Raw genomic sequence first — 24,711 nt, 5'->3', positions numbered from 1 at the left:
TTTTCGATCGTGCCTTCTCAGGTAACCGAAAGCCGCTCAACGATAAAGAACGAACCCCACACGGAGAGCTTGCGCAAAGAACTCGATCCCATGTATCACTGCGTCAATCCGTGAATCCGTGTGTCCCACATGTGGGCCACACATGCCTCAATGTAGCTGTCTGTTCCGTTGCTGCTTTTGATTGTAGGCCCCTGGTAGCGCTCACCGAGTTATCTCTTTCTCCTAGATGAGTGCGTTCTCTTCATTCAATCCCCCCTCCAAANGCTCACCGAGTTATCTCTTTCTCCTAGATGAGTGCGTTCTCTTCATTCAATCCACCCCTCCAAAGGGCTTTCACTCTTTCCTGAGATATTGTAAGGGGTTTTCTACCCATTTGCACCACATAAAGTGGGATACTTAAAACTTTTCTCTGGCGAAACCAAACTCTAGGCTAGTATCTTCACGAATTATGTTGCACCGCCACAAAGGCTCATTTTTCCAATGCAGCCATACTTATTTTTGGTTGTCAAACAGTTATCAGTGCAAGACGGTGGATGAAATTTTACCTCCGATCTCTCCCCAGCACAGAACCCAGTGAGTTTACCTAGCTTCAGTGCGCACTAGAATTCTGGAGTACAAACTGCTATTTTGCTCCGCTACGAAGTTCTCCAGCTCACCCTCATTTTGCGCCTTCTAAGGACTTGTTTGTTGCCTTGGCCGCCTTGTATCAAGTCTTGTCAGTAAAGCTCGTAAATTTTGGCTCAACTCGGTTGACTTTATAAATGAAGTGGCCTTGACTATCTCGCCTGTTTTTTGAGCATTTTATTTTCCACGGTTCAGTTTCTTTTTACCTGGCTGGGGTTTTATAAGATTAACCTTCTACAAACTTTTTCTTGTCAGAAATATTGTTGAATGCGAGACCCCTGCGTGTTCACGAGGCACAGGTATGAAAGGAATTCGGCTAATCATGAGCGTAAACATACGGAAGGGCCAGTTGAACGGGGCTGGCTGGCGCACAAATGACTGTAAAATGTGGCATCGATATATGTCGTCCAGGAAGAGGCTCACAGAACACACGAGGTAACTAAGAATCGTGGACGAGACACTCGTCATTCGGGAACGTTCAAGGATACCCCCATAGCTTATGTTTTTTTCAAGAATGAGCACCAGGGTAAAGGGAATCATTGTTAATCATGCTTTAAGCGCTGACGGTCTGCTGCATAAGAAGTGCTCGAACTTTTGCTGGGCTTAAATAACAGCGAATCGTCAGAATTAGTTTTCCTGCAGTTGGCTTTATGAAGATGATGACACACATCTTGCTCCTCCACTCACTGCTCCTTACAGTCAGATACTATTCAGTGAAGTGGCGCTTGACCAGTGGAGATTCGAGAACGTTGTTATTAATACACGGTGGAGGACACAAACTACGGATCGGGTCGTTAGACTAAGAGCTATTTTGGGACGAACATTCTTAAGCAGACATCAGAAAGTCCGGGTTCACCGAGAAGCAGTGTTGAACATTTTGTCATTTTAGGTCGGTTTCAAGTAACTGTTGAGATAAATGGAGTGAAATCTCCTGGTTTCATTTTTGTCAGTGATGCGAAATCAGTGATTCGCTGCTGACAGTCAAGTTTAGCCACGCCTGAAGAAACGTCGGTAATGCGAGGCGGCGTGGGAAGTTTAGTGCTATTAACTACTCATTTCTCGGTTGGCAGTTTATTGTCACTTGGGGAAGCTGTTGAAGATTTTTCCTTGCCTGACGAGGACCGAACAAAAAACAGCAAAGAGTAATCCAGGTTTGGGTGATTTGAAAGACTTAAGACTCACGGGATATGCGAAAACTTTCCTGGAGGACCTCGTTGGTATAAAATAAATGAAGAGATCACGGAAAAGTAAACTGAAGTTAAGCTCCGAAGTAAGTGAATCTGAAATGAGTGCCCTTGGTGTGTATGCTTATTCTTGTGATAAGCATATTCAATATGAACATAGGATGCCAACCACAGAGAGTCCCGCCGGTTGGAATCAAATCACTATTCACATGAACTGAATGCTGTGAATTTTGTTTTATGTCATAAACATAATTTCACTTTCACCTTCAACGCTTCCCCAAATATTTCTTTTTCGTTGTCATTGTCGCACGGAGCATGTACTCGATGCGGAAGATTCTTTCGAGGTAAGGTAACGAGAAGAAACTTGAAATGATCCTGAGAATGTTATTAGCTCTAAAAAGCTAGTTTCTTCAAAACGGACTCTCCAGAATTGGACAAACAATGTCAGGAAGCAGACATCACTTTCCTCCGAAGTTTATGAACGCGAAGACAGGTTCGGAGCCCATAATTACCATCCACTCCCGGTCGCATTATGCAAAGCAAAAGGTAGTTATTACACGCGAAATACAAGTCTGCTCTAGGAATATACGTGTGGGACGTGGATGGTAACAGGTACATGGACTTCCTGAGTGCCTACAGTTCTGTAAACCAAGGCCACTGCCATCCTAAACTGGTGGCGGCACTAAACGAGCAAGCGAAAGTCCTCACGCTCACTTCGAGAGCATTTTATAGCAGCATTCTTGGAGAATACGAAGAGTTTATCACAAAGCTGTTTGGATATGACAAAGTTTTGCCAATGAATACCGGTGAGTAGCTGTCAAAAGATATACTGGTGTTCACAAAAGACTGTAGATTTTTATCGAAACCGTTATCAACGTACAACTGTGGGAGTCTGCCATGCCTTCCTCGTAACTCAACCATTTGAATAGAGTGAAACCAACAGATAGATGGAAATAAGGCCATTAAAAAACCAAGGAATATATTACCTGCATACTGCACGGCAAGTTTCACACTGGCTTTGAGCGCACTGTACCAATTCTAGAAATTTCTACACTTTACCAGGATTTAGGCAAGTATTTTAGCTCGAACCCTTCTGAGCGCGTGGTTGTATCGATTTTTATCACGTTTTCTTTGGTCACAGAAAAGCTATCCATTCTGTTTAAACGTCTAACCTCCTTAAAATCTCCTTCAATTCTTCTAACGGACCATCTTTCTTGGCGCAGCATGCATTGGAACACTTCCATAAATAAAAAGTGACATCATTCTGGAGCAGGATAGTGCAAGAAAATGTAAAGCCTGGCCCATTACCCTTGCTTAATTTTCTGGATGCATATATAGGGCAAAAATCCTAGGATAGGATCATTTTCTGGACCACACTGACAACGCAGGTCACCCACTGGGTCTCCTTATTATAAATTGTCAGTGTCATATTGCGCCGCTAGAAAACAAGACAACTGTGTATAAATGAAATCAAACAAACATGCACCAAAATCTGGAACACAGCACTCATCTACAAAACAGAGGACAAGCAGGTGAGAGTGTGATCTTAAGTGAGCAAAACATTAAAAATACACGAGTTTACTGTGCAAGGTATACTGTGCAACAACAATGCAGCTAGTTGAGCAAGACAATTTACAGTGCATTTCTTAGTTACGATGTAATTTGTTTCACGGCAAGAATGTCTGGGCTACAGCTCAGCTGTCATTAGCAAGGTCCTTTGAAGTCCCACGGAACTGGCAGAAACGGGTCTCCTTTGCCTGAGGTACACAATTAAGTCAACGTTCACAATAAATGTAATGCCGATCATTAAGTGCTGTTCACTGATAACCGTTAGTGCTTGTTGGATTTGTCATCCTAAGATTAAGCCAGGCAAGAAGAGTTCGGCGTACTGGTGTCAAATAGGAAGTTATAATTTCCGAAGTGTGAATGTTGTTAGGCTGAGATATGGTTTTTCGCGACCTTACCACAACATCAAGGAATACTAAAGCTGTGAAATGGTCGATGGCTCTGGAGAGATGACAGTTTAATCGGTCAGATATAATTCTTTCCCTCATTGGATGGTAAACGCGTTTTTAAGGGCGTGTTTATCGGATGCTTTGGACTCTCCTTGTAATTTTAGTGGTTTTCAGGTTTTTAGTGGATGACTACTTTGTATGTGGAGTTTGGAAAACGAGGCCACCAATAAACCATAGAACTGAATGAAGACTAGACTGGGGGAAATGACAATCAGTTCGATGGTGCTTGCGCGTTGGCGAGCCACAAAAGTCATGCAGAATAAACAGGAAACATGTGATGGAATGGAAAATCCGACGGTAGACAACAGAACTACAACACTAAGCGAGGTTGCTCTATGGCAAGTCGAAAAATCATCTAATGTGTCGGTGCATTCTGGGGTATAAATAAGAACTTGCTAACGTTAGTCCATTTTGATTAATTAGCTGAAATACTTTTTTACATACTGCCTATTCTCATTAACAGTGAATCACCAGACGGATGTTCAAAATACCGATGGGTTTATGATTTACCGGTGCTCTTTACAATGACAATTTTTTTTACAACAGTTGTCTTCGTTTGAAAAAAACAATAAGTAGCATTCTAAATACGAGCATGAAAAGCTGGAACCCAATTTATTTGCTGCTCCTTCTGGGTAGCGGCGTATTTCGGCACTGTCTGTGTAAGCTGTTTAACCGCACGTCTGTCGTACGTCTGTCGCACCTTTCCCTAATTAACAATGTTTATTCCACGGAATTACTACAATAAGTCACTAGCTAACTTGGTTTGTCATTCACCGCTAAATAAATAAGTAGTTCGAATAAGTCTGGAGTAGACCATTATGAATGAGAGACTCGGCTGCATTCAGTTGTCTCCCTTCAAAACCAATCTGATATGCTAGTGAAAGTGTCGGGAGAAAGCCTGCTTGACGTTTGCTCGCCATCACCAGTTTCATCGATCACAATGGTTCACAGCTACAAGGAATGATAATTTTTGTTTATCATGTTTTCAACATATTACCTTCCGGGCATCACAGGCATATGGAGTTAAAGTATATACGGTCTTATCTTCTTCATACTTTTCACGCTTTAAAAATGTCTAACCATTCCACTAAGATTTGTTTCGCCTCCATTCTGATCATCCGATTCATCTTTGTGCTTGCCGTAAGGAATAACCATGTGAATTAAGACAAAATGCCACTTGGTACATCACTTCCTACAAGGCGTTGAAAGCTCGAAGACCTTTAGAGACATATGATTTTGTGGTTCCATTCTATTTGCATTTCTTGATGGCCCAAGTGGTTAGAGAGCGAATTTACCGACCGGAAGGTTTGTGGTTGGAATCAGACCTCCGCTTCTCGACTAGCCCTGTCTAGGCTTGGGCAACTTGGCAACGTCCCAGCCGTCGTGCTTTCTTCGAGTGGCGTGGCAGCTAGGCACTAGAACGGTGCTACAGCTGACCGCTTTTTTGACAAAAAAGAAACCAAGCTATCCTCCGATTATATTTTGATTCCAACTTCTGCTGGTAGGCTAAACGGGCTGTGAATTCCGAAGTTGCTTCTGGCGCCAAAGATCTAGTGAAGTAACTTTCGCGAGATTCAATTCTAAGGTTAAAAGTATTATATCCATGGATGCCTACAGTTCTTCATAAATTCAATTTGACTTGCCTCACTGAACACCTGTAATCTGGAAAGGAAATAGACAAACTGTTGTTTTACTGCAGAACGACGTAATAAACTCAAATGGCGTTAAACAACCCAATAAGCAAAACCGGGAAACCGACAAACAATAACGGCGTCAAAATAAAGATCCCCAGTAAAGTAATCAAAAGAATTCTACTAGTATTTTCCTTCATTTTCACCCCACAGACTGTTATAATTGTGAGCCCTTTATGCTTTGAGAGCCAGCTATTTGGAGTTTGCATCAAATACACAGTCAATAAGTCTACGTTCCTTGTTATAATGTCGAGACAAAGACATTAAAACCGATCTAGTATGCAAGGACGTCGGGCAATTTATGATCTGAAATCCGTGAACACGAGGGCTACTTTCTTTTCGGTGACTGCCTGCACGTCATTTGTTTTGTTAGCACTAATCAATTACCACACGAAGCAAAGTACTTTATTTCCAATATATCTCTGGCGCGGCGTTTTTCTAATAAGAGAAGCCTTTTGAGTGAACTGCTCTGGATACTTGCATTCATTGTGTTAATGCGAAAAAAGTTGAGGGTAGACCGCAGGATGCGAATGAACTGGGTACTTTCAAAGTGCATTCTCCAAGAAGATTATGAGTGAAGAATGTGTATGCGTTTGGTCGTACGAGTAGATTCAACGGTCTAAAACGTTCCATCAATTTCGTGTTGTTGGATGCTGTTTACTGCCTCCGCACTGGTGACACCGTATTTTTTCGTACGTCTTTACCGGGTAATGTCAGCTAAGGTCAGAAAGAGCCAATTAATATCGTGACGTGAGTGGTAGTGTTACAGGTCACGACATTTTTTCGCTTCTGTTCTCTCTGGAGAATGGAACCACTACAATGATACATCTTCATGGAATTAGCTAGGCTATTTCTTGTGCCAAAATTTGTAGCCTAGTCATTTCTATGTTTTTCTCAAAAGGAGTTACAGTGCAAAGCCTCTGCAAAAAGCTATGCTAAGAATGCTTTTTGTCCTAGGCATGTATTTTAACAAACAACAAGGTATCCTCATTGATATCTGTTAAGTCTTAAGCTGTCCATGCAAAAACGCTCCTTTTACGTATTGTACACTTGCACAAGGTTTAGATATGTACATCGGCGATCATATCGCGGCTTTTAATTAACACTGGCTACAGCACAAAAACTTATCCCGTCCTTTCCTTTGGAACAGTCAATATATCTTTATAAAACAGTAAAAATGGCACAAAATAACTTGTCAAGTTATAGGAAAAATCGCCCGTTGCTTTTGTGAACATGATAATATTTAAATGCGAGGTGAACATTAATGCATAAAATCTGTCGTGGTTACCCTGTGACCAGCTATTACAAGCAAAATAGTAAGGTTACAGAACCTTGAAAACATACATCTCATTTCGGTCGAATGCACTCGAATGAAGTATTTATGTGCACACAATACTTTAGGAGAAGCTCAGTATGACGCAAACCAGACCCATTATGAGGTTACAAAACCAAACTTTTTCACATTGATGTTCTTAAATTGGTGGATTTTCGCAACCAGCTACACCATCATTGTGGTCCGCTGAAGTCGAGACCTGGTTGTTTGGTTATATACACGCTTAGCTGCTCACTTTGCAACAAATATTGCTATTTTGTGCTTTGCGCAGTGGCCTGGACCAAAATAGGATATGGGTAACCTTTTCCTGATTTATCCTTCTCGCAACCCAGATAGAGTCACTCGATTCGACATTCTGACACCTAAAATTCGACGAGGTAGCTCAATGGGTAGAGTACGAATTTACTGAATTGAAGGTCCGCGGTTCGAACTCGACCTCTACCTCTCGACTTCTGCTCTCTAGGTCTGGCAGCATCCCAACCCTCGCACTTTCTACGGCCGGCGTGGCAGCTAGGCCCCGAAATGCTGTTATAGCTGATCAATTGCTACATTATTATTAAGATTCGACGCAGCTTTTGTGTGGCTGACTTTCAGACTATCAGACTAACTAATTATCAGACTAACATTCAGTTTCCATTCAGTCCGTTTCATGAGTTAGGTTCGAAGAGGCTATATTCAGCCCCGAAGAGGATGGCGACCTATAGCATTGGACCGTTAATCTCCAATAAATGGCAATATTTTTGAATCTTTCCCATTCTTAGCCCCACTGATGCAGCTTTGGTAGCAAGTTCTTCAATAGCTTTTACTGTTTAAACAGTGTTTTTTAAGGTCGGATAGTACAATAAACTCCCTATCGTTCCCAGTTAGTTCGTGAATTTAGACTATAATATTGAGCCGCTCCATTTGGAAATTTCGGTTAGCTCAGGACTCTTATCTTCGAGTATCTTCAACTGGTGCCTGGATCTGCAAGGCTCCTTGTGTAATTTACGGTCAACAAATATGTAACCGTCAATTAGAACCTCCGTTTACAGCTTGATAGAGGAAAACACACAATGTGAGGATGATCACCTATCCACTTTAACTTAAACCATGTTATTGTATGGTTTGACACTGCACTCAGTTATCAAATAAAGGGAACTTATCATTAATTTGGTTGTGGGAGACTAAGTGCCTGAACTACTGGCAAAAAATTTGCCCATAGAATAAAGCAGGGGGAATACTCAACCGATAAGTGAATTTGTTCTGTTATGGATAAACTCTCAGACGACTGCTTTTGGAAGTTTTCGATGGTGGCCGTTACACGGAGGGATAGCTTTACACTCAACTGAAGGTGCCACAAACTCTTCGAAGTTAGTATGCTAGTTTCGGCGCACAAGAAATAAAATTTTATACCCAATGTCCGGTGCTGTTTGTAGTTCAGTGCCAAAGTATCTTGTTATCAGGACGGGTGATTTTCACAAGATCCTCGATTAGTCTAGCGCCAAAATGCTTCGGTAATTAGTTCATGTTATTTCGGCAGCGTTCGTTCCTTTCAACATCATTCTTTGGTTCGATGAGTGCTTACAAAGAAAGGTTATAATTTATCGTCCCGACTCTGCTATGTCTCACATAAGAAGGCACGCAGCGTATGTTAGTGGCAGACCTTTCCCATATTGCTTGTCTAGTGAACAGAGAGTGCAATAATATTTTACTGAGTTTTCTCAACGGCCATAAATATTCGTAACTCCACGTCATACTGCGTCTGCTGATTTGGCCTTTGGAAAGGTTAAGGTGCAGTTACCACGCAACAACTCACCGGAAAAATATTCTCCCTAACTTCGCGCCAGAAAAGTCCGAGTAAGGATTGTCTCATTAGTGGTAACGTGATTATGTGCGTCGCGTTGGCAAACCTGAGAGGCCATTCGGCTACCACGGCAACTGGTCTAGGGTAAGGGATACCAGCACCCGGCCTATCAAAAATTCACGACGGGAAGTCACTCTGTCCAAGTATGAATCTTGTTAACCATAGCAGATAACTTTAGTCAACGCCGAAAGATTTCACGTAGGAAACAAGCAGGCTAGCGGATAGGCACCAGGAAACGAAATTACATGGGAAGAATACATACACCCGTTTACTTTGAGGACAGTTCTAGAAAGCCCTAAGTAAAAAACGACCACCATTAAGTACTATGACTCTTGAGTTTTGACTTCCCTTCGGACAAACCGAAAGCACGTACATTTTCAGTTGAAGGACACATAATTTCTGCCAGTTTATCGTCCACTATCTCAACCGTGTACCTGTCTACCCAGGTGGTAGCCTAATTATACCATTTTCTACAGAATGCACAAAATTCAGGATCACCGTATTTCCTTCATGTAACATAATGCACCAAGGTTCCAGATAACCTATAAAAGTATCCAGTGGAAAAGGATGCAATGATCATCTGGAAGTTTACACAGAAGACGAGCATGTGGCTCTTTTAAACGGTCACGATACCGTAAATTCGCATAATGTGGATAGCGTTCATCATCTTCCAGATCAACGCGTATAGAATTTCGTACGTGCACTAACGACTATCCAGACCGAGAAGAGGACTGTATAGTAAAAAAAATCTCGTAACCAACGCGTATCCCTAAAAGTTCAGCAGCCTTAACGTGAAAAAGCCACCCACTTCATGTGGCATGTTACCCTGTGAGGAAACGGATTTTCAAAATGCCGTCATTCAAAGGAGATCACTAGAAATTCCATTCAACGCTGAGGCTCGCGTATCCGACTGCACGGTTATGCTTTCTGTTTAGTACGGAAGCTATAGACATGAACCATCAGCTCATTCTGCTTCATTCGTCTTTTTTCATTTCATCTGCTGCTGTTGCAGAGGTACGTGAGCAGAAACGAATGGTATTTACATCATAGGGGCGGTGATTATTACCTACATGAGCAACGCATCCGAAAACCCGAGTTCATGCTGAAAGAGGAAACAAGAGTAATCAATAACAGGACACGTGAGTGATAGAGGTCATTAGCTTCACCCACTTATTTGGCTATACTGGAACGTGTTGTCAATTGGGAAAGCTTGGATTTTACCGAAGCAATATTGATTGAACGTACAAAAGGCGTCAACTTGAGTAATCGACTTTCCGTTTACATAACCATCGGTTAATGTTTGTACTGCTCGAAATGGTCCCACTTTTCCCGACCAACGAGCACTGCCGGAGTGCTTGCATCACCTGATTTATATCATCTACCCTAACAAGCGAAATCTGTCAAACTTAGAGGCGATAGAATCGATGAATTTCTTCATCTTCTGTATGACCTTTGCAAGGGAACTCCAAGTGCAAGAGCAGGGTTGGGATGCATTCTTATTCGCTGCACCTACTGCTTTGTTAATGACCATACATACTAAAGGATTTTTTCAATACGTGACAAAGGCCCCTTGGTCTCAATCAAATTCATCGTGGATTTAAAAGTGCTGACCCTCAAATGTAGCCCTATTTGCCTAACTACCAATCCCCCGTATTCTAGAAATTACTTAGGTGAGGGCCTTTGTTCTCTGTTGTCCGACCGTAAGTAGTTGCGCAGCAGTCCCTGTCTGAAACACACGGGGACATTTATGTGATTTCGTTGGTCCGTGGGTTTTCCGCCAGTGCTGTCCGGAAAAACGTAGCACACGTCACATGTTTGTCTGGCTCAATCTTAGCAGGGAATTTGGACGCATACCCAATTAAATTATTGATCTAATTCAGACTGGACATGTGACTTGTGTTTGAATGATACAAAGGTTTTAGCTTTGGATCGTTGAATGATCCTAATGCATCATTATGCTTGGTATTGTTTTATTTTCAGCAAAACCTGAGATAACACTAAGTGTTAGCTTTCAGTTATAACGGCTTGTAATTTTGAGATGATCAATCAGCAGCCACGCTGAAGTCCAGAATAATTATAATCACTCAACTTCGTTGGGGATGCAACTTATACACTAATTTACACACCAATTGGCTTCTAGTCGGAAGGCTTACCTAAGATCCAGTTTGGTCCATCGTTTATGGTGTTCTCAATCAGCTGAATATGCTGCGTCAAGCCGCCTCATGTCTCAGTTGATACGACATTAGGGACATTCCAATGTATTACATAGACGTATTATCGGTGTTTTTTAATCAGATTTGAGAAATTTAAATGATCGATTGGATCAGGTTGAGCGCATCTGCGTGTCTTGGTTTAGGAACAAATACTGGCACTGATAAATGCAACAAAACCTTTGGAAACAAAGTCTTCGGTTTTGCAAGGAAAAATTTGCGCCCGCGTTGCCGAACAAAGCAGAAATGAAAACAAAATAATAATTCCATGTTTCTTATAATAATAATGATAATAATATCATTCCATCGATTGCAACACTTTTCCAGGGTTTGTCTGAATAGTCCTTTAGCTTTAACAAAGAACGGTGAGGAACATTGATGATTTCGAGATCTCGTTGTCAGGTCACTACACATCTAGTGGTTAAAATGGGTATAGGTATGTGGCCAGTATTCGTCAATGAATTAGAAAAAAAGTAAAACATACGATAGATTATCAGCGAAACTCAAGTTGCATCTAAATGCGTACTGTGAAAAGGTGAAGAGGTCCTTGAGCAACTGTATCGATGGACCTGGTTCTCAATCATGAAGATCGAACTAACGCGTGGCGTGAATACTAGTCATATTGTAATTTTAGAACATCTTTATTGACAACATAGTAATGCCCTTTGCAACAAACTGGCTTAATCGACTTTGAAGACATAAGGAGCAAGCGTGTGAATATGGACAGGAAATGTGCTACCACGAATGAAATGACTGAATTAGCCTGGACTCATTAAAGATGTGTGTAGCTGTAGTAACTTTGGTTGTGCGGGCAAACCTGGCACGAAAAGACACAGTCCGGATTTGAAAAACCTATTCGTAGAGTTTCTCCCCTGTTCTAATGCACCGTTACACTTAGCGTGACTGCTCTTTCATACAATAACACCCGTTTAATATCTCCAGGACATCACCATCATCATCAGAGACATCGGCGTTGACACTAATGCTTCACTACCGTACAATCATGAGGCTCATATAATTATATGTAAAGCTCTGGAGTGAAAAGAAGAGAAGAAGAGTGGGTGAGGTAAAAGACCTAGTGCTGGCCGATGTCAAGCATTCTGAGTTGCCCACACATCTAAATGCTCAATCAGACAATCTGGAAAGAAAGTGCCTTCACGAACAACACTGATATTGGTCAGCTGCCATTTCTTGCAATGTCTCTAGCCAAGCACAGACGGGTTCACGATGACCCCATCCTAGAAGGTGTACATCATCAACAACACCCATGCTCTCCGGGATCTCTTTCACGTCCTTCCGCCGTCTGTTATGAATCACTACATGTTCTAGATTCTTCATTATTCATGTGTCGAACAAATGTACGATCAACAACGCATTAATGCTGGTTTGGTGACCATGTCAGACACATAAATTTCTTGGCTTAGGACAGCTAACTTTCCGTATGCAATCAGATATTCTGAGATATCGGGACAAACGGGCACACAAACTGGATGATACCATCATCAAGTGATCCATAGGTGTATGCTTTTGACAAGGCCGGCCCGTAAGTTTTTGTTTCATTGAGCTATCTGGAAACAACCGCCCTTTAGTAGATAAATGACTGACTATGAAATCACCGATCTCATGCGATTACCCTTTTCTTCAACCTTCTGGCATCAGTTCTCCGAGTAGATTGACAAACGCGGTCTTTCTCAGCTGACGATGGGCATCATTGCTCAAGGCTGTTGCGAATGTGGTAGCAGTTCGCTTCAGGTGGAATCATCTATATTTGGGCATCTTTCATTATTTTTCGAAGGTTTTCAGTGCAACCGTCTTCTGCTAGTCAGAACTCCAGGCCACGTAAACAGTACTCAAAAAACAACAGACGAACTGATTTGACATTACTGCCATAATCGACCTTAAACAACGTGTCAATTTGGCATAGATCAACAAGTTCAGAAACGGAAAACGTATAAGACAAATCCTATTACCGTAACCCCATTCTGCTCAAAGAAATGTGTTTGGGAACCCGAAAATGTTCGCTTGACGGGAATTGGTTCTTTATGTGCAATGTAATTAACGGGAAGTACGTTACAGTAGTCTGCACCAGAATAACAAAGTTTCAGATGTACCCAACATTTTAGCCGGCTTGTTTAAGTGTGCACCGGGGTTTTTTGTGGCTTGCGTGACGTCGGTAGTCCAAAAAATCAGTACCCTAGTATAACCATGAAAATAAAGGGAGAGCGTGGTGAATCTTTCTCCTCGCCCAAGTCAACAGTAAAAATTATTTTTAGTACTACATGCATAATCTCTCATGGAGTGGAACAAGGAGAAGCAATGATAAATAGTGAAACTATCTCAACCATCGATCCATCGTGCATCGACCCATTTATCAATGGGACAATACGTATCGCAGCCTGACATTTACCGATGTAGGCTGTAATTCGTGCTCCCTGGGCCAGACAATCAGCCAATAAAGCAAAGTTCACTAGTGAGACAAGACAGCGTATCGGCATTGCCTATGCTCCCTGTCTCAACCTGACGATCGATCGGTTAATAAGATTTGTTGGCGCTGGGCATGGTCTGTTAGGTGTTTCCCTTTTTCAAACGAACCAGCTGTAGTGAAAACCAAAATGTACCTTATTTCTACTTTTCAAAGGTTTTATTTTCCCACTTGAAGATTAAAATGTATTTGGATATATGTTTGCTAAAACCCCGATTAAATGATTGCTTCTGTTATAACAAACAAGATTAGATTTCTTTAGGTTGAGAAGGCATTATAAACACAAAGCAACCTATCATCTCGGAAAATGTTTCAGCTGCGGCATTATTTAATGTGTGATGCATCCAGAGGATTCAATCAGGGACTGGCATCCTGACTTAATTGCGACTCAGTTGGTAATCTTTGTTTCTGCCAGTTGGTTTATGGACCATAAGCACGCAAGACTGGACCGCGTGAAGCCACGCCTGATCTTCCAGTCATAGGGCTTCATCTAAGGAAAGGATTCTTAGTTAATGAAGAAACATTGGTCCTCTTGCAGTGATCGAAAACGTCGTTTACACAGAACCACGCTATAACTAATTGTTCTGTGGCTATTCTCGACAGCACAATTTTCGTTCACTTGTCGATGTTAGAAACTATAAGGAGCGAAGGCATAAACAACAACAGAACTCTTAAAGCATTTGGACTAATGAACATGGCTTCATGAGGAAGAAGTGACTCGGAATTTGATGGAACTGAGAAATGCCGAATGCTTTGGCTACGAATTCGTTCACAATGACGTCAGAACAGTGTTCTCTTTCCTGGTCGGCAAAACTGTGCAGCAATAATTTTGGGCTGAACGTTTGTGAAATAGGACAGAGGATGAAACACATGGGGTTGAATGCAAATGAACTTTTTAAACTTCTGCATTGAACTGCTGAGTAATATATTACTTATCCGGGAGAAAAGATACTACTAGGAAGACGGGTTTTCTGACCCTCTGTCCATGAGGGTTTTAAACTAATTATTATCTGACAGAAATGGCCGCCGTGACCTTTCTAGGAGTATTATTTCTCCTAAGTCGTTTCTTATTTTCTCTAGCTCAGGAAGTGTTTTCATCCTCTGGCTTCTACGTTTCCTCTTCGAAAGAAATCTACTTGTGAATCTCACAGGCTACCTCAAGAACCTTCCTAATATGTGAAGTTTTTCCGTCCACTTAGCTTATTTCGACGCTCCAACAAATTCATTGCGATGGGGCTGTACCGTGATTCATACCATTATCATAATTCTGTGTTTCACTTAGTATGGACAGCTTTATAAAAAAAATTCACTCGAGTAGCCAACCGACGGTAGTCAAACGAACTTTGGCGCAACTAGTTGAGCCGACTCCTATTTGATCAACTTACATAAATACTTCGTTAGAGGCTAAACGGCGCGTTCTTCAGAGTTGCACGCCTTAGTGCACACAGAGTATGTCTAAAGTATGCTCTAATCAGATGTGAATTCTCTCTGTGTGTGGCCTGGCTACAATTTGCTATCTGGGATGGCATGATTGCAATACAACAATGTATTGGAAAACCAAATACAACCACAAGTATTATCAAACACAACGTCACATTTCATCGTGGGAACCCAGCCAATTCGTATACCAGAGCGAGCAAATAGGCTTCAAGTACTTTGGATATTTATCGCTTCAAAGGCCGCCATCTTGGGTTTTCCGCCCTCTTATGATCTTTCGTGATCACATGCTCATTCACATTCGTTCATAGATGTTTCCGATCCCAGGATTCCGATGGCTCATTAAATTGGCTCCTCCAGCTTGTGCTCCTCACCACAGTTTATGGAAAAATTGACAGTTGCGCAACAGAGCGTTTACACACTTTATAAGTGTAATAAGTGGCACAGGCTAGGCAGTTTGAGGTTTAATAAATCAATCCAGTGACGCAAATAGCCGGAGGTTTCGTGTAGTGTGCTCATTCTGAATCCTTGCCAGAAATATCACACAGTGCGAATGTCACGCTAGGTAGTGCTGACAGCTGTATCTAGGTTAATGGTATATTGGTTTACTATCCAGCCGTGAAATGACTTAAGTGGAAAGACAAATAACTTCCATAATCATCTGGGTTTGATCTGCTTAGGCCTGTAGCAACATTAGAAGAACAAAATCGTTGACTCTGACTAACAGTAACTGGAAGTGCTCCCCAAATGTCTCATGCAGTGACAGAAAATTTCACATTTTCTGTTTGTTTTGTTTTTGCTCAAATATTGTATGCAAGTATTCCACCACTGAGCTTTAGTATCACCGCAAATTCCTTTGTTGTGCATTAGGCAAACGAAAGTACACTCTGTTGGTTAAGTAGTGACACCTGGAATGCCTTTATGTTGTGGTTTCACCACCACCAATCTAAAAATATTGCTTGTTGGACGCCTGTTGCTGCGGCACATCGTTGCAATTTCACCCATTCGCGCAGAACGGCCCATAAGGCTTATAGGCAAACGGTTCATCAGTCAGTGTCGATGTTCTCTGGAGTTTGCAACCCATCCCTCATGCTGGGCAAAGATATCAAAAACCATGTGACGCGCACAAACTGCCTATATTGCGTAACAGTTCCACAAATAAACCAAATTAGCATTAAGTTCCGGTGTCTCAAGATGTCTCCAACTTCTGTCTATGCACTGCATAGCCTGTTATCTACTCTGTGGCAAATTTGTGAAAGCCATCCCTGATTTATCGTATGGCAATGAGTAGGATTATTAGCAATTTCAGTGCCAAGTATTAAACATGTACAAAGGATATCAGCTTCGGTAGGAGATTGCTCGTGTGGAGTGTCATTTTATCTGCTAAGTGAAAAGATAGCAATGTTGAATACTCAGTGAAACTCTGGTCTGTAAATCATGACAGTGAAATACATACCATGCTTACTTGTTACCACAACGGATCAACGCAGTTATACACGCTCTAACTCTGACACGAATGGGCTTCCTTTTTTGTTGAGTTAACCAGCATGTAGCCATGATCTTCTCTAGGTTGAGTAAAATAACACAGCGAGTGAACAAAATTATGGATGTCTACGACACTAGAACTAGTCATTACTTAAACAAGAGTGGATCAGATTCAGTTAAACTAATCAGGAATCATTCTTGAAGTTCTTAAGGTCAAAAGAACGGAACATGTCGTCAATTTATCTTTTGCGGGGACGCGATAATTTTTTCGCACTCATCTTATTCTACATGTTTTTGTGTCACTTGATTTGGGACGTTTGGATTAATTCTGAGCTTAATTTCTGATGATATCTGTGATGCTGTGAGAAAATTCACTCAACTCTTTTTACTGAGAGTGCAGCTATGGTGGAAACACGAGTGTCTCTAAACTTCTGTCGTTAGATTTATTTTCAGTTTTTGCCTGGGAATTCGGCGAAATAAGTCGGTAGTGGGATCGATTTTTCCACGAACTTGCCAGTGTTAAAAGCAAGTAGCAGAGCGTCATATGTACACCGACACAAACATTCAACCCAGACCCACGTGCACAGGTGTGTGAATTGCTACGTGCACTTTTTACGAATAATATATATGGGATAAGAGGCACTGACGAGGGGGACGTTACTTGTAGACACTGTCACTGTTTCGTTTTTCAGGTCAGGTGCCCCGTTCTTCAAACTTACCAGTAAATGAATGAACTGATCTCGCTGTTGGACAGATCCCCTTACCCGCTCTTAGGAAGAATGTTGCTGAAACAGGACATTTAGACGTGCCACTTCCCAAAGTGAAGAATAGTCGGTTTCCTGAATTGCGTCGCATGACCGACTGAAAAAAATGCTTTCATAAAATTCCGCTTAAATCACCTTCTGAATGAAAGTAAACAGAAAACCTTGTCAGTGATGAGTATAGGACCAGAGGGTGTCCGTCAGAGAGTTACTGTGAACGTTCATTTTCTTCCTAAACTATGGGCGAAATCAGTTGATTATTCAGAGAAGCACTGAGACCGTAATGCCACAACGAGTTGAGAGACAACGGAAGTATGAGTCTGTAGAAGCCCTGAGTTCAGCCTCATATCAGCATCACCCGGAGGCTGTCTTTTGTTTAACTATGGTCAACACTCAGTGGATGCCTACAAACGATAAGCGAAAAGGTTTTAGTGCCAAATTTCATCATTCGTCTGCGTAAGACTGGTGGAAGAATCACAGATTTCGTCATCATCGACAGCATGACATCAGTGTTCAACACCGACGCTTCGCTGCCGTACAATCATGATTTATTGAAAGCCTATTGTGAAGAGAAAAAAGGTGGACTTGGAAGGGACTTAGTGATGGCTCACTACAATCATTCCCAGATGTCTACACCTCCAAACACTCATTCAGGCAATCGGGATAGAAACTGACAACAAGGTCAGCACCGATATCGGTTAGAAGCCATATCTTTCAACGTCTTCAACCAGGCACAGTGAGGAGCACGTGGTCCCCATCCTGGAGGGTGAGTAGCACCGACAGCATCAAAACGTTTCGTGATTTCTTCTATACCCCTCTGCCAGGTAAAGGGTTGGCCACCTCTTTGCTTCCGCCACTCTGGTGATAATAATAATAATAATAATAATAACGGGAATTATGAATCGTTCTCAAATCGTGGCTTTTTTCCATAGCAAATGAAAGAATTCAACTGGCTTTCGGAGGATGCAGGATGATGTCAGTAATTCTGCTGCTCTGATTAGCAAAAAAAACATGAATAATAATGTAACATATTCAAAAAATAATAGCAAAAACTTCCCTGGTCATTTGGTGGATATTGGACTCTCAGGAATTGGTCAGCTTGGAATAAGTTAGTAGAAACAGTTTACCAGCGTTCTCAACAGTAGTGTAAAGCTGAGAAGAGAACGTTTCATCAAACAATCACTGATATAAAGCAGCAATTCAGAGAACATTCCCAAAAAAGCAAACAGTTTGGTTGCCAAGACCTAAATTTGTCGGGAATAGAGTCTCTGAAAATTGAGAGACCCTACTATATCAAACACCTTATACGAGAAATAGTGAAGCATAGTTCGGGTATCTATTCTAGTCTTTCTAGTGATGAATGGTAGGGGTTATCTATCCGGATTTCGTCGGATTCAAACAGGGTAGATTTGGTTGGATCTCAAAAGGTTCGGGCGCATCGTGTTTTTATCTCTATTGAGACCAATCAGGCGAGTGCAGAGGCGATTTGTCAAGTGACTCTTGAGGTAGGGGAGTAGTCTGTGAACCTGATGTTAATATGTCCCCAACTAGTCTAGTTCAGCTTGTGTATTTGAATTCTTATTCTGGCGAGACGTGACGTCCCATTTTGGCGGTTCATATGTTAAGGTGGTATGCCATTTTGGATGGTCATTATATAGGGCCAGCTGTGTGAAAGGCACGATGAGTTACACACAAAGACCGCTGTACCACAGGCAACATCTGGGGCAATACAACATACAAGTATTTAAGACAAAGTAATGCATACATATACTGCAACTTCTACGGCCGCTTTCGTAATGGAAGAAGATCGACACGATGGATCAGCACAGAGATAGCTCATTTTGGTAGCTCTGCCTTTTGAGCACCCGCATTGCCTTGCGAACCGTCCTATGATACACAGTTAACGGAAACCTAATAATCTTGTCAGTTTGATGGGCAATGTCTACATGGTTGCTATTCAAGTTGATGTTTGTAGTAAACTGGGTCGTTTGCAGACGAGGCCACAGCGCATCAATCACCCAGGGATTGAAACCGTGATCCTGTTCTTAGGGGTATAAAATTCAGCACGTTTTTCACCGACTCAGTCTTTTTTGTTTAAAGGGCACATCTGTTCATGCCATCTTCAAACGTTTACTGAGAATCGGACAGGTGGTTCGGATGATTGCTGTTTCCCTGACAAGCGGACGTCCTAAGGTGTTACTTTCACAGCTGGTCTGTCAATTGTGGTCAACCGGTATGGTGTCCCCTTATTAGTGGAAGGGTTGCCCTTTTGAATGCTCTAACGTGAAGTGTGAACTGTTGATCACTTCGAATCAGTATTCAGTGCTTCCCAAACTCTTAGCATTGATTGAGCGCAGTCTAATTGTGAAATAACGGTCAAAACATTATGAAATGATCCTTTGCATAATTCCGATACGTAATTCCAGCCAGGTCTGACAGTCTGATAGGATTATTACTTAAATAACTAACAGACCGTCGCAATTTTCACTTTTATGATACTTAAAATGTGCTGTGCAGTCAGAATTTTCTACCATGGGTTGTCTACTACAGGTAAAATCTCAAAAGAACACACTAGAACAAATAAAGCCTGTGCTGGGTTTAAGGGATGCCTACACACCCATTCTGTTTTCCACTTGAATGGATAACCATTACGCCTCCTATTGTTTCAAACTTGTTCAGAGCCTGCAGAATTCCAACATACCCCGGTTGAGGAGTCTATCTGGGACTCAGAATGTTGTGGGTAGTTAGTTCTGTGCATTTCGTGCTTCAGAACGCATAATAATGACATTTTTTTCTTTCTGTTCACTTTTGCTTTACTTCAAATGACTTTTTGAAATTAAGGTGTGGAGGCCGGAGAAACTGCGTGCAAACTGGCTAGGAAATGGGCCTACAAAGTAAAAGGCGTTCCAGACAACGAGGCGCGCATTGTATTTGCAGAGGGGAACTTTTGGGGCCGCACACTAGCGGCTGTCTCTTCGTCTACGGATCCTAGCTGTTTCCAAGGCTTTGGGCCATACATGCCCGGTTTCGACCTTGTCCCATATGATGATTTGAAGGCACTGGAGGTGAGTAACCCTGATGTATTTGCGTGGGAATGAGACTGGTGAGCAGAATATTGAAGGTCATTTGGATTGCAACCTATAAGTTTTTCCTTCTAAAGCTACTTATTAAGAAGTACTTTTATCTTTTTTTCAGGAAAAGCTGAAGAATCCCAACGTTTGCGCGTTTATGGTGGAGCCTATTCAAGGTGAAGCAGGAGTTCGAGTCCCTTCAGATGGATACTTGAAGGGCGTTCGTCAGTTGTGCGACAAATACAATGTGTTGTTCATCGCTGATGAGATTCAAACTGGACTGTGTCGAACAGGGAGGCAAGTGTGGGCTATCTATCATTGATAGCCTTCTTCTCCAGGGTTCTGTCATATAGTTTATACTGCGAAGATCGTGTAGAATGACCATTGACAAGATTAGTCGCGATTCGTCACCCAAAAAAGATCGGCTTTGCAGAGGATGTGATACGATAGTTCACATGGTCGTGGCAGGAACGGTCGGTCGCCAAGCGGTGGTCAGTGTGAACGGATACGGTCCAAGTTTCAGCCCACTGTAGTTAGCAGTGATTTCAATACTCTCGATAAAACCGTACATAAGGAAGACTGAACCTTTACATATTCGAATCCCAGCTTTTTGGGAAGAACGAAGGGCAAGATTCTACAGCATGTTTTATAAAGTTGCCATCTGATACACCGGGTTAATAGGAAATAGGATGCATGGCTAAACCCTGTACGGTGTCGTTTTACATTTGGTATCATGAGTCACTTCAAGGCACAAAGCTGGACGTATATAAACATGTTTCGGTTCCCCCCCCCCATTTACGCGCGCCTGCTACTACCGCTACTGCTAATACTACCATTATTAGTAACATTCCTTTGATTACACTGCTGCTACCCGAAGGAAGCACTGGGGCTGTGGTACTGCTAGGTTGCCTAATTCATGATCGGATCAATCGAGTTTGAGAGGCTGTAAACTTTGGTCAGTAAAATAACGCTTTAAGCACTGAACTGTCTTGAGCTTGCTTCTGCTGGTAACCTCTTGCTTCATGGATCGATCGAGTGTTTCTTTCTTCTCCAGTTCATTGGTGTGGACACTCCAGTCAAGAGTGTGTCCCTCACAAAAGTGGCGCATCCTATGGCAGACATAACAAAATATGTATTCGAATAACATTGTTCACTACCTACATAAACACAGTATTTTGTGACACTGCGAAATAATTTGGGTAAAAAAGGTTATTACTCACCAAGGGTTGTCTCTAATTTTACTTCTGGCCCCCATTGCCCTCAAATCATATTCCTCTAATTTTATAACCTACGCAACAAAGGACTAGGAGAGTATGGAGACGCTGCCTACTAGCTTCAGCTTTAGTTATATCATCGTTCCGTCCCACATTTTCGATTCCCAAATGTCCGGGTAGTTATGGGGTAAGTAACTTGCCCCTCTCTGGCGATGCTCACTTTTGTCTGTTCCGGTGTTTCAGCTCACCTTCATCTTCCTCGCTTAACTCAGTGTGCTTCAAAGAAACTATATGTGTGGGCTGATTTTCATGCAGTTTCATGCCTACTCCGACAAAGTAGATTCACCTGTGGATTTTTGTAAGTCAAAATACCGTATTCATCCAGATCATCTCAAACCAAATAGCGTTTAGAATATCCCGGCTTTTACAGAATGCACCTGTAAGGTCGCAGGACGGAAATGGAAATAAATGCGCAATAAATGGGCGCCTTGTTTTCGCAAACGTCGCCACATATACTGGCCATTATCCTGGCTAGTTCGGATATGCTTTAACAAGGAACTTGTATGTTTTTGTTTGGGTGTCCTGCAGAAATTATTGCCTTATTTCTTACGGAGACATCTTTCTTCACGTGTGTTTTAACCGCAAACTATTCATTTAGCCAATGATTTCGTGTACGTCGTGGCCATGTTTAACATGTTGGAGTCGGTACTGAGATTTCCATAATCACAAACCCTCGAAGCTTCTAATAACATGTTAGCTCTCTATCCACCAGTCGTACTACGCTCATAGTTGTGTCATTAGAAAGTTTCAATAAGCCGGTTTACCCAACACCTGTCTCTTTCCCTCTCAACTGCAGGCGCTTGTGTGTTGACCACGAATCTGTGCGTCCTGATATTGTACTCCTTGGTAAGGCACTTTCTGGAGGAATGCTTCCGGTAAGTAAATGTCACAAGATACTGCTATGACCTCTGTGTCCTTTTCGACGTAGTATCACTACGGTGACAATGAAAAGCACCGCCTGGTCAATTTTTACTTAAACCAAGCGGTGACCATCAAGATTTTACCATCTGTGCTGGTCTACGACATTGGACGGTTACATTAGACGGCATTTAATATTCGTTTATCCTACTCTTCTAAGTGACTGAAGGTCGCAACACTAGTCACTCATTCCTTACACGAAGAATTAATTGTGGACAAGCCTTAGGTCTAGGCTTGGGATTACCGAATCATCATCATCATCAACGACAGCATGACATCAGTGCTCAACACCAATGCTTCACTGCCGTACAGCCATGACTTATTTGAAAGCCTTATTGTAAAGAAAAGAATAAAGGTGGATGGGGGAGGGACTTAGTGCTAGCTTAACACAATCATTCCGAGGTGCCTACACCTCCAGACATTCATTCAGGCAATCTGGACAGAAACTGACAACAAGAACGCCACTGACATCGGTTGGCAGCCATATCTTGTAGTGTCTCCAACCGAATACGGTAATTCCAACAGTCGTAGCAACCGGTAAGACATTCTCAGAGCGGTTACTTCTGAAGGTACAGGCTCCTATTCGGGGAGAACAACCAACTCCTTAGTTTAACGGGACAGCCGAATAACTCCTAAGTTATTTAAGATATCTTCTTGCTTTTTTATATTTAATTTCCTAAGTTCTTCTACTACGACTACTTGTCATTCCTGTGAGCTGTTTCGTTGGTCGTTCTCAGGATTCCTATCACGCAAGAAAGCTTGGCTACGGTAAAGTATTACAATCTACCGCATAACAAAAGATGAAACCTGGAAGCACTTTGTGTGGTGATGATAGCTTGCATCGTTGGGCTTCCAAACTAGCCCTGATTATCGAGATTCCGAAATTTATTCACGTCTGAATTACCAGGATGATGGTGACCATAGATTCTACTTGGCAGCTGGTCTGAAAGTGTGGTTAATAACTAAAGCCACAGCATATCCAATCATGATTTGCCCAAACTAGAACTCCGTAAGGCGAGCTGAGCTTGTGCAGTGCATTGTGAAGTTTGGAGGGAAGCTCGACAGCAGGATGGTCAGGCTTGCATTTATCGGTACGATTTAGTGCTCCCGGAACTGCATTGCTCAGCCGTACAGAAGAAGACCTTTCCAGTGGAGGAGTGGTGGTTAGAAATGCTTGAGAAATGAGTGGACTGAAACTAATTGTCGGCAGTAGTGGGACATTGGGGTGCCCAATATTATCATGAGCAAACAAAAGCACGAGATATTTGAACACATCCGTGCAGTATTTCATGCCTCTTGCCTCAGCAAGAAAAGGTTTTGTGAATGTCTTCGTTTGACCAATATGTGTTCTTCACCTCCAGTCCACCGAGACCTTGCAATTGCGCGTAGTTCAGTAGGTCTTCAACTCGACAACTACCCTTCAAGGGGATACCAAATTGCCAATTAACTCACCGTTTACCACTGTGTGAATAAAGAAATATGTAAAAAAAAATAGAGGTGGAATAGCCGGATAAGATTGATAAACTATCCCCTGTATTATTATATGGTCCAAGAATATTGTGGCCTAGCTTTTTTCTCTGTTGGTTTGCGCCCCATGATCGAAAGAATATTCCGTTTAATCCTCAGGTTGATTTATATTAAGATGTGCCATCTTCTGTCCATACTTCCTTCACTTATACCTGCAGGCAGCTAACTTACAGAGAGAATGTGGGTGATTGAGTGTATGATATGGTAAAGATTGCAAGAAAAAACAGTTTGGAACAATAAGGATCAATTGAAGGGTACTTTTTTGATATCCCATTATCGGAACCTTGGTAAAACCTTGGACGGTAGAAGTGGAACCCCCTACGATCTCGTAGATTTATGACTGCATATGTTCTCTCAGGTGTCATCGAGCCTCTAGTACGGATGACCTACCACCCACATTGTTCAAAGAAGGGCAGAAGGCCTCAGTCACCGCTTGTCTGATCTGTTTGACTGCATTTGGTAAAAGGAGAATGTCCCAGACAACTGAAGGGGGTCAGTGATAGTGCCCATCTTCAAAAAGGGGTTCGTAATAAATAAGATCAGCTTAACCACTGCTGCAACAAGACTGCTGGAATCATTTGTGCTTCGTCACCTTATGGTAGCTCGTGAAAATGACTCGAGAGCAGCAAGCGGGCAGAGGTTACGTAGACCGAATCTTTACACTCCAATAGGTGCTAGATCAAATGACCCACAGTCTTTGTATCCCTGTGTTTCCAAGGCGTATTCGACTCGGCTGACCGATCTGTTCCCCTTGACACGCTTGCCCATCAAGGAGTGCTCGAGAAATTTCTTAAAATGATAAGTTTTTTGTATTATGAGACATCTGGACGTATGGAAGGATATGGACAACTCTCCA

The 24,711-nt window shown here is 42.1% G+C and overlaps 2 protein-coding genes across 2 annotated transcripts in view; one reads left to right on the top strand and one right to left on the bottom strand.

Moving 5' to 3' along the window:
• Positions 1-2,078: 2,078 nt before the first annotated feature.
• T265_05157 (hypothetical protein) overlaps positions 2,079-24,711 on the top strand; it is a gene marked incomplete at both ends in the record, with an annotated part of 40,929 nt that continues 18,296 nt past the window's right edge. Inside the window, 4 exons of the mRNA XM_009170089.1 lie at positions 2,079-2,614; positions 19,907-20,130; positions 20,261-20,439; positions 22,207-22,285. Coding sequence (XP_009168353.1) covers positions 2,425-2,614; positions 19,907-20,130; positions 20,261-20,439; positions 22,207-22,285 — 672 coding nt within the window. The remainder of the gene's footprint in view (positions 2,615-19,906; positions 20,131-20,260; positions 20,440-22,206; positions 22,286-24,711) is intronic.
• T265_05156 (hypothetical protein) lies at positions 17,748-21,671 on the bottom strand (the record flags this gene model as incomplete). The annotated part of the gene is made up of 2 exons (XM_009170088.1): positions 17,748-17,923; positions 21,599-21,671. 2 exons carry the CDS (start codon positions 21,669-21,671, stop codon positions 17,748-17,750), a joined length of 249 nt encoding a protein of 82 aa, XP_009168352.1.

Source organism: Opisthorchis viverrini (genome assembly GCF_000715545.1).
Source record: "Opisthorchis viverrini unplaced genomic scaffold opera_v5_93, whole genome shotgun sequence".
NCBI lineage: Eukaryota > Metazoa > Platyhelminthes > Trematoda > Opisthorchiida > Opisthorchiidae > Opisthorchis > Opisthorchis viverrini.
Note: the sequence above shows the minus strand (reverse complement) of the source record. Positions and strands in the feature narration are given on the sequence as shown.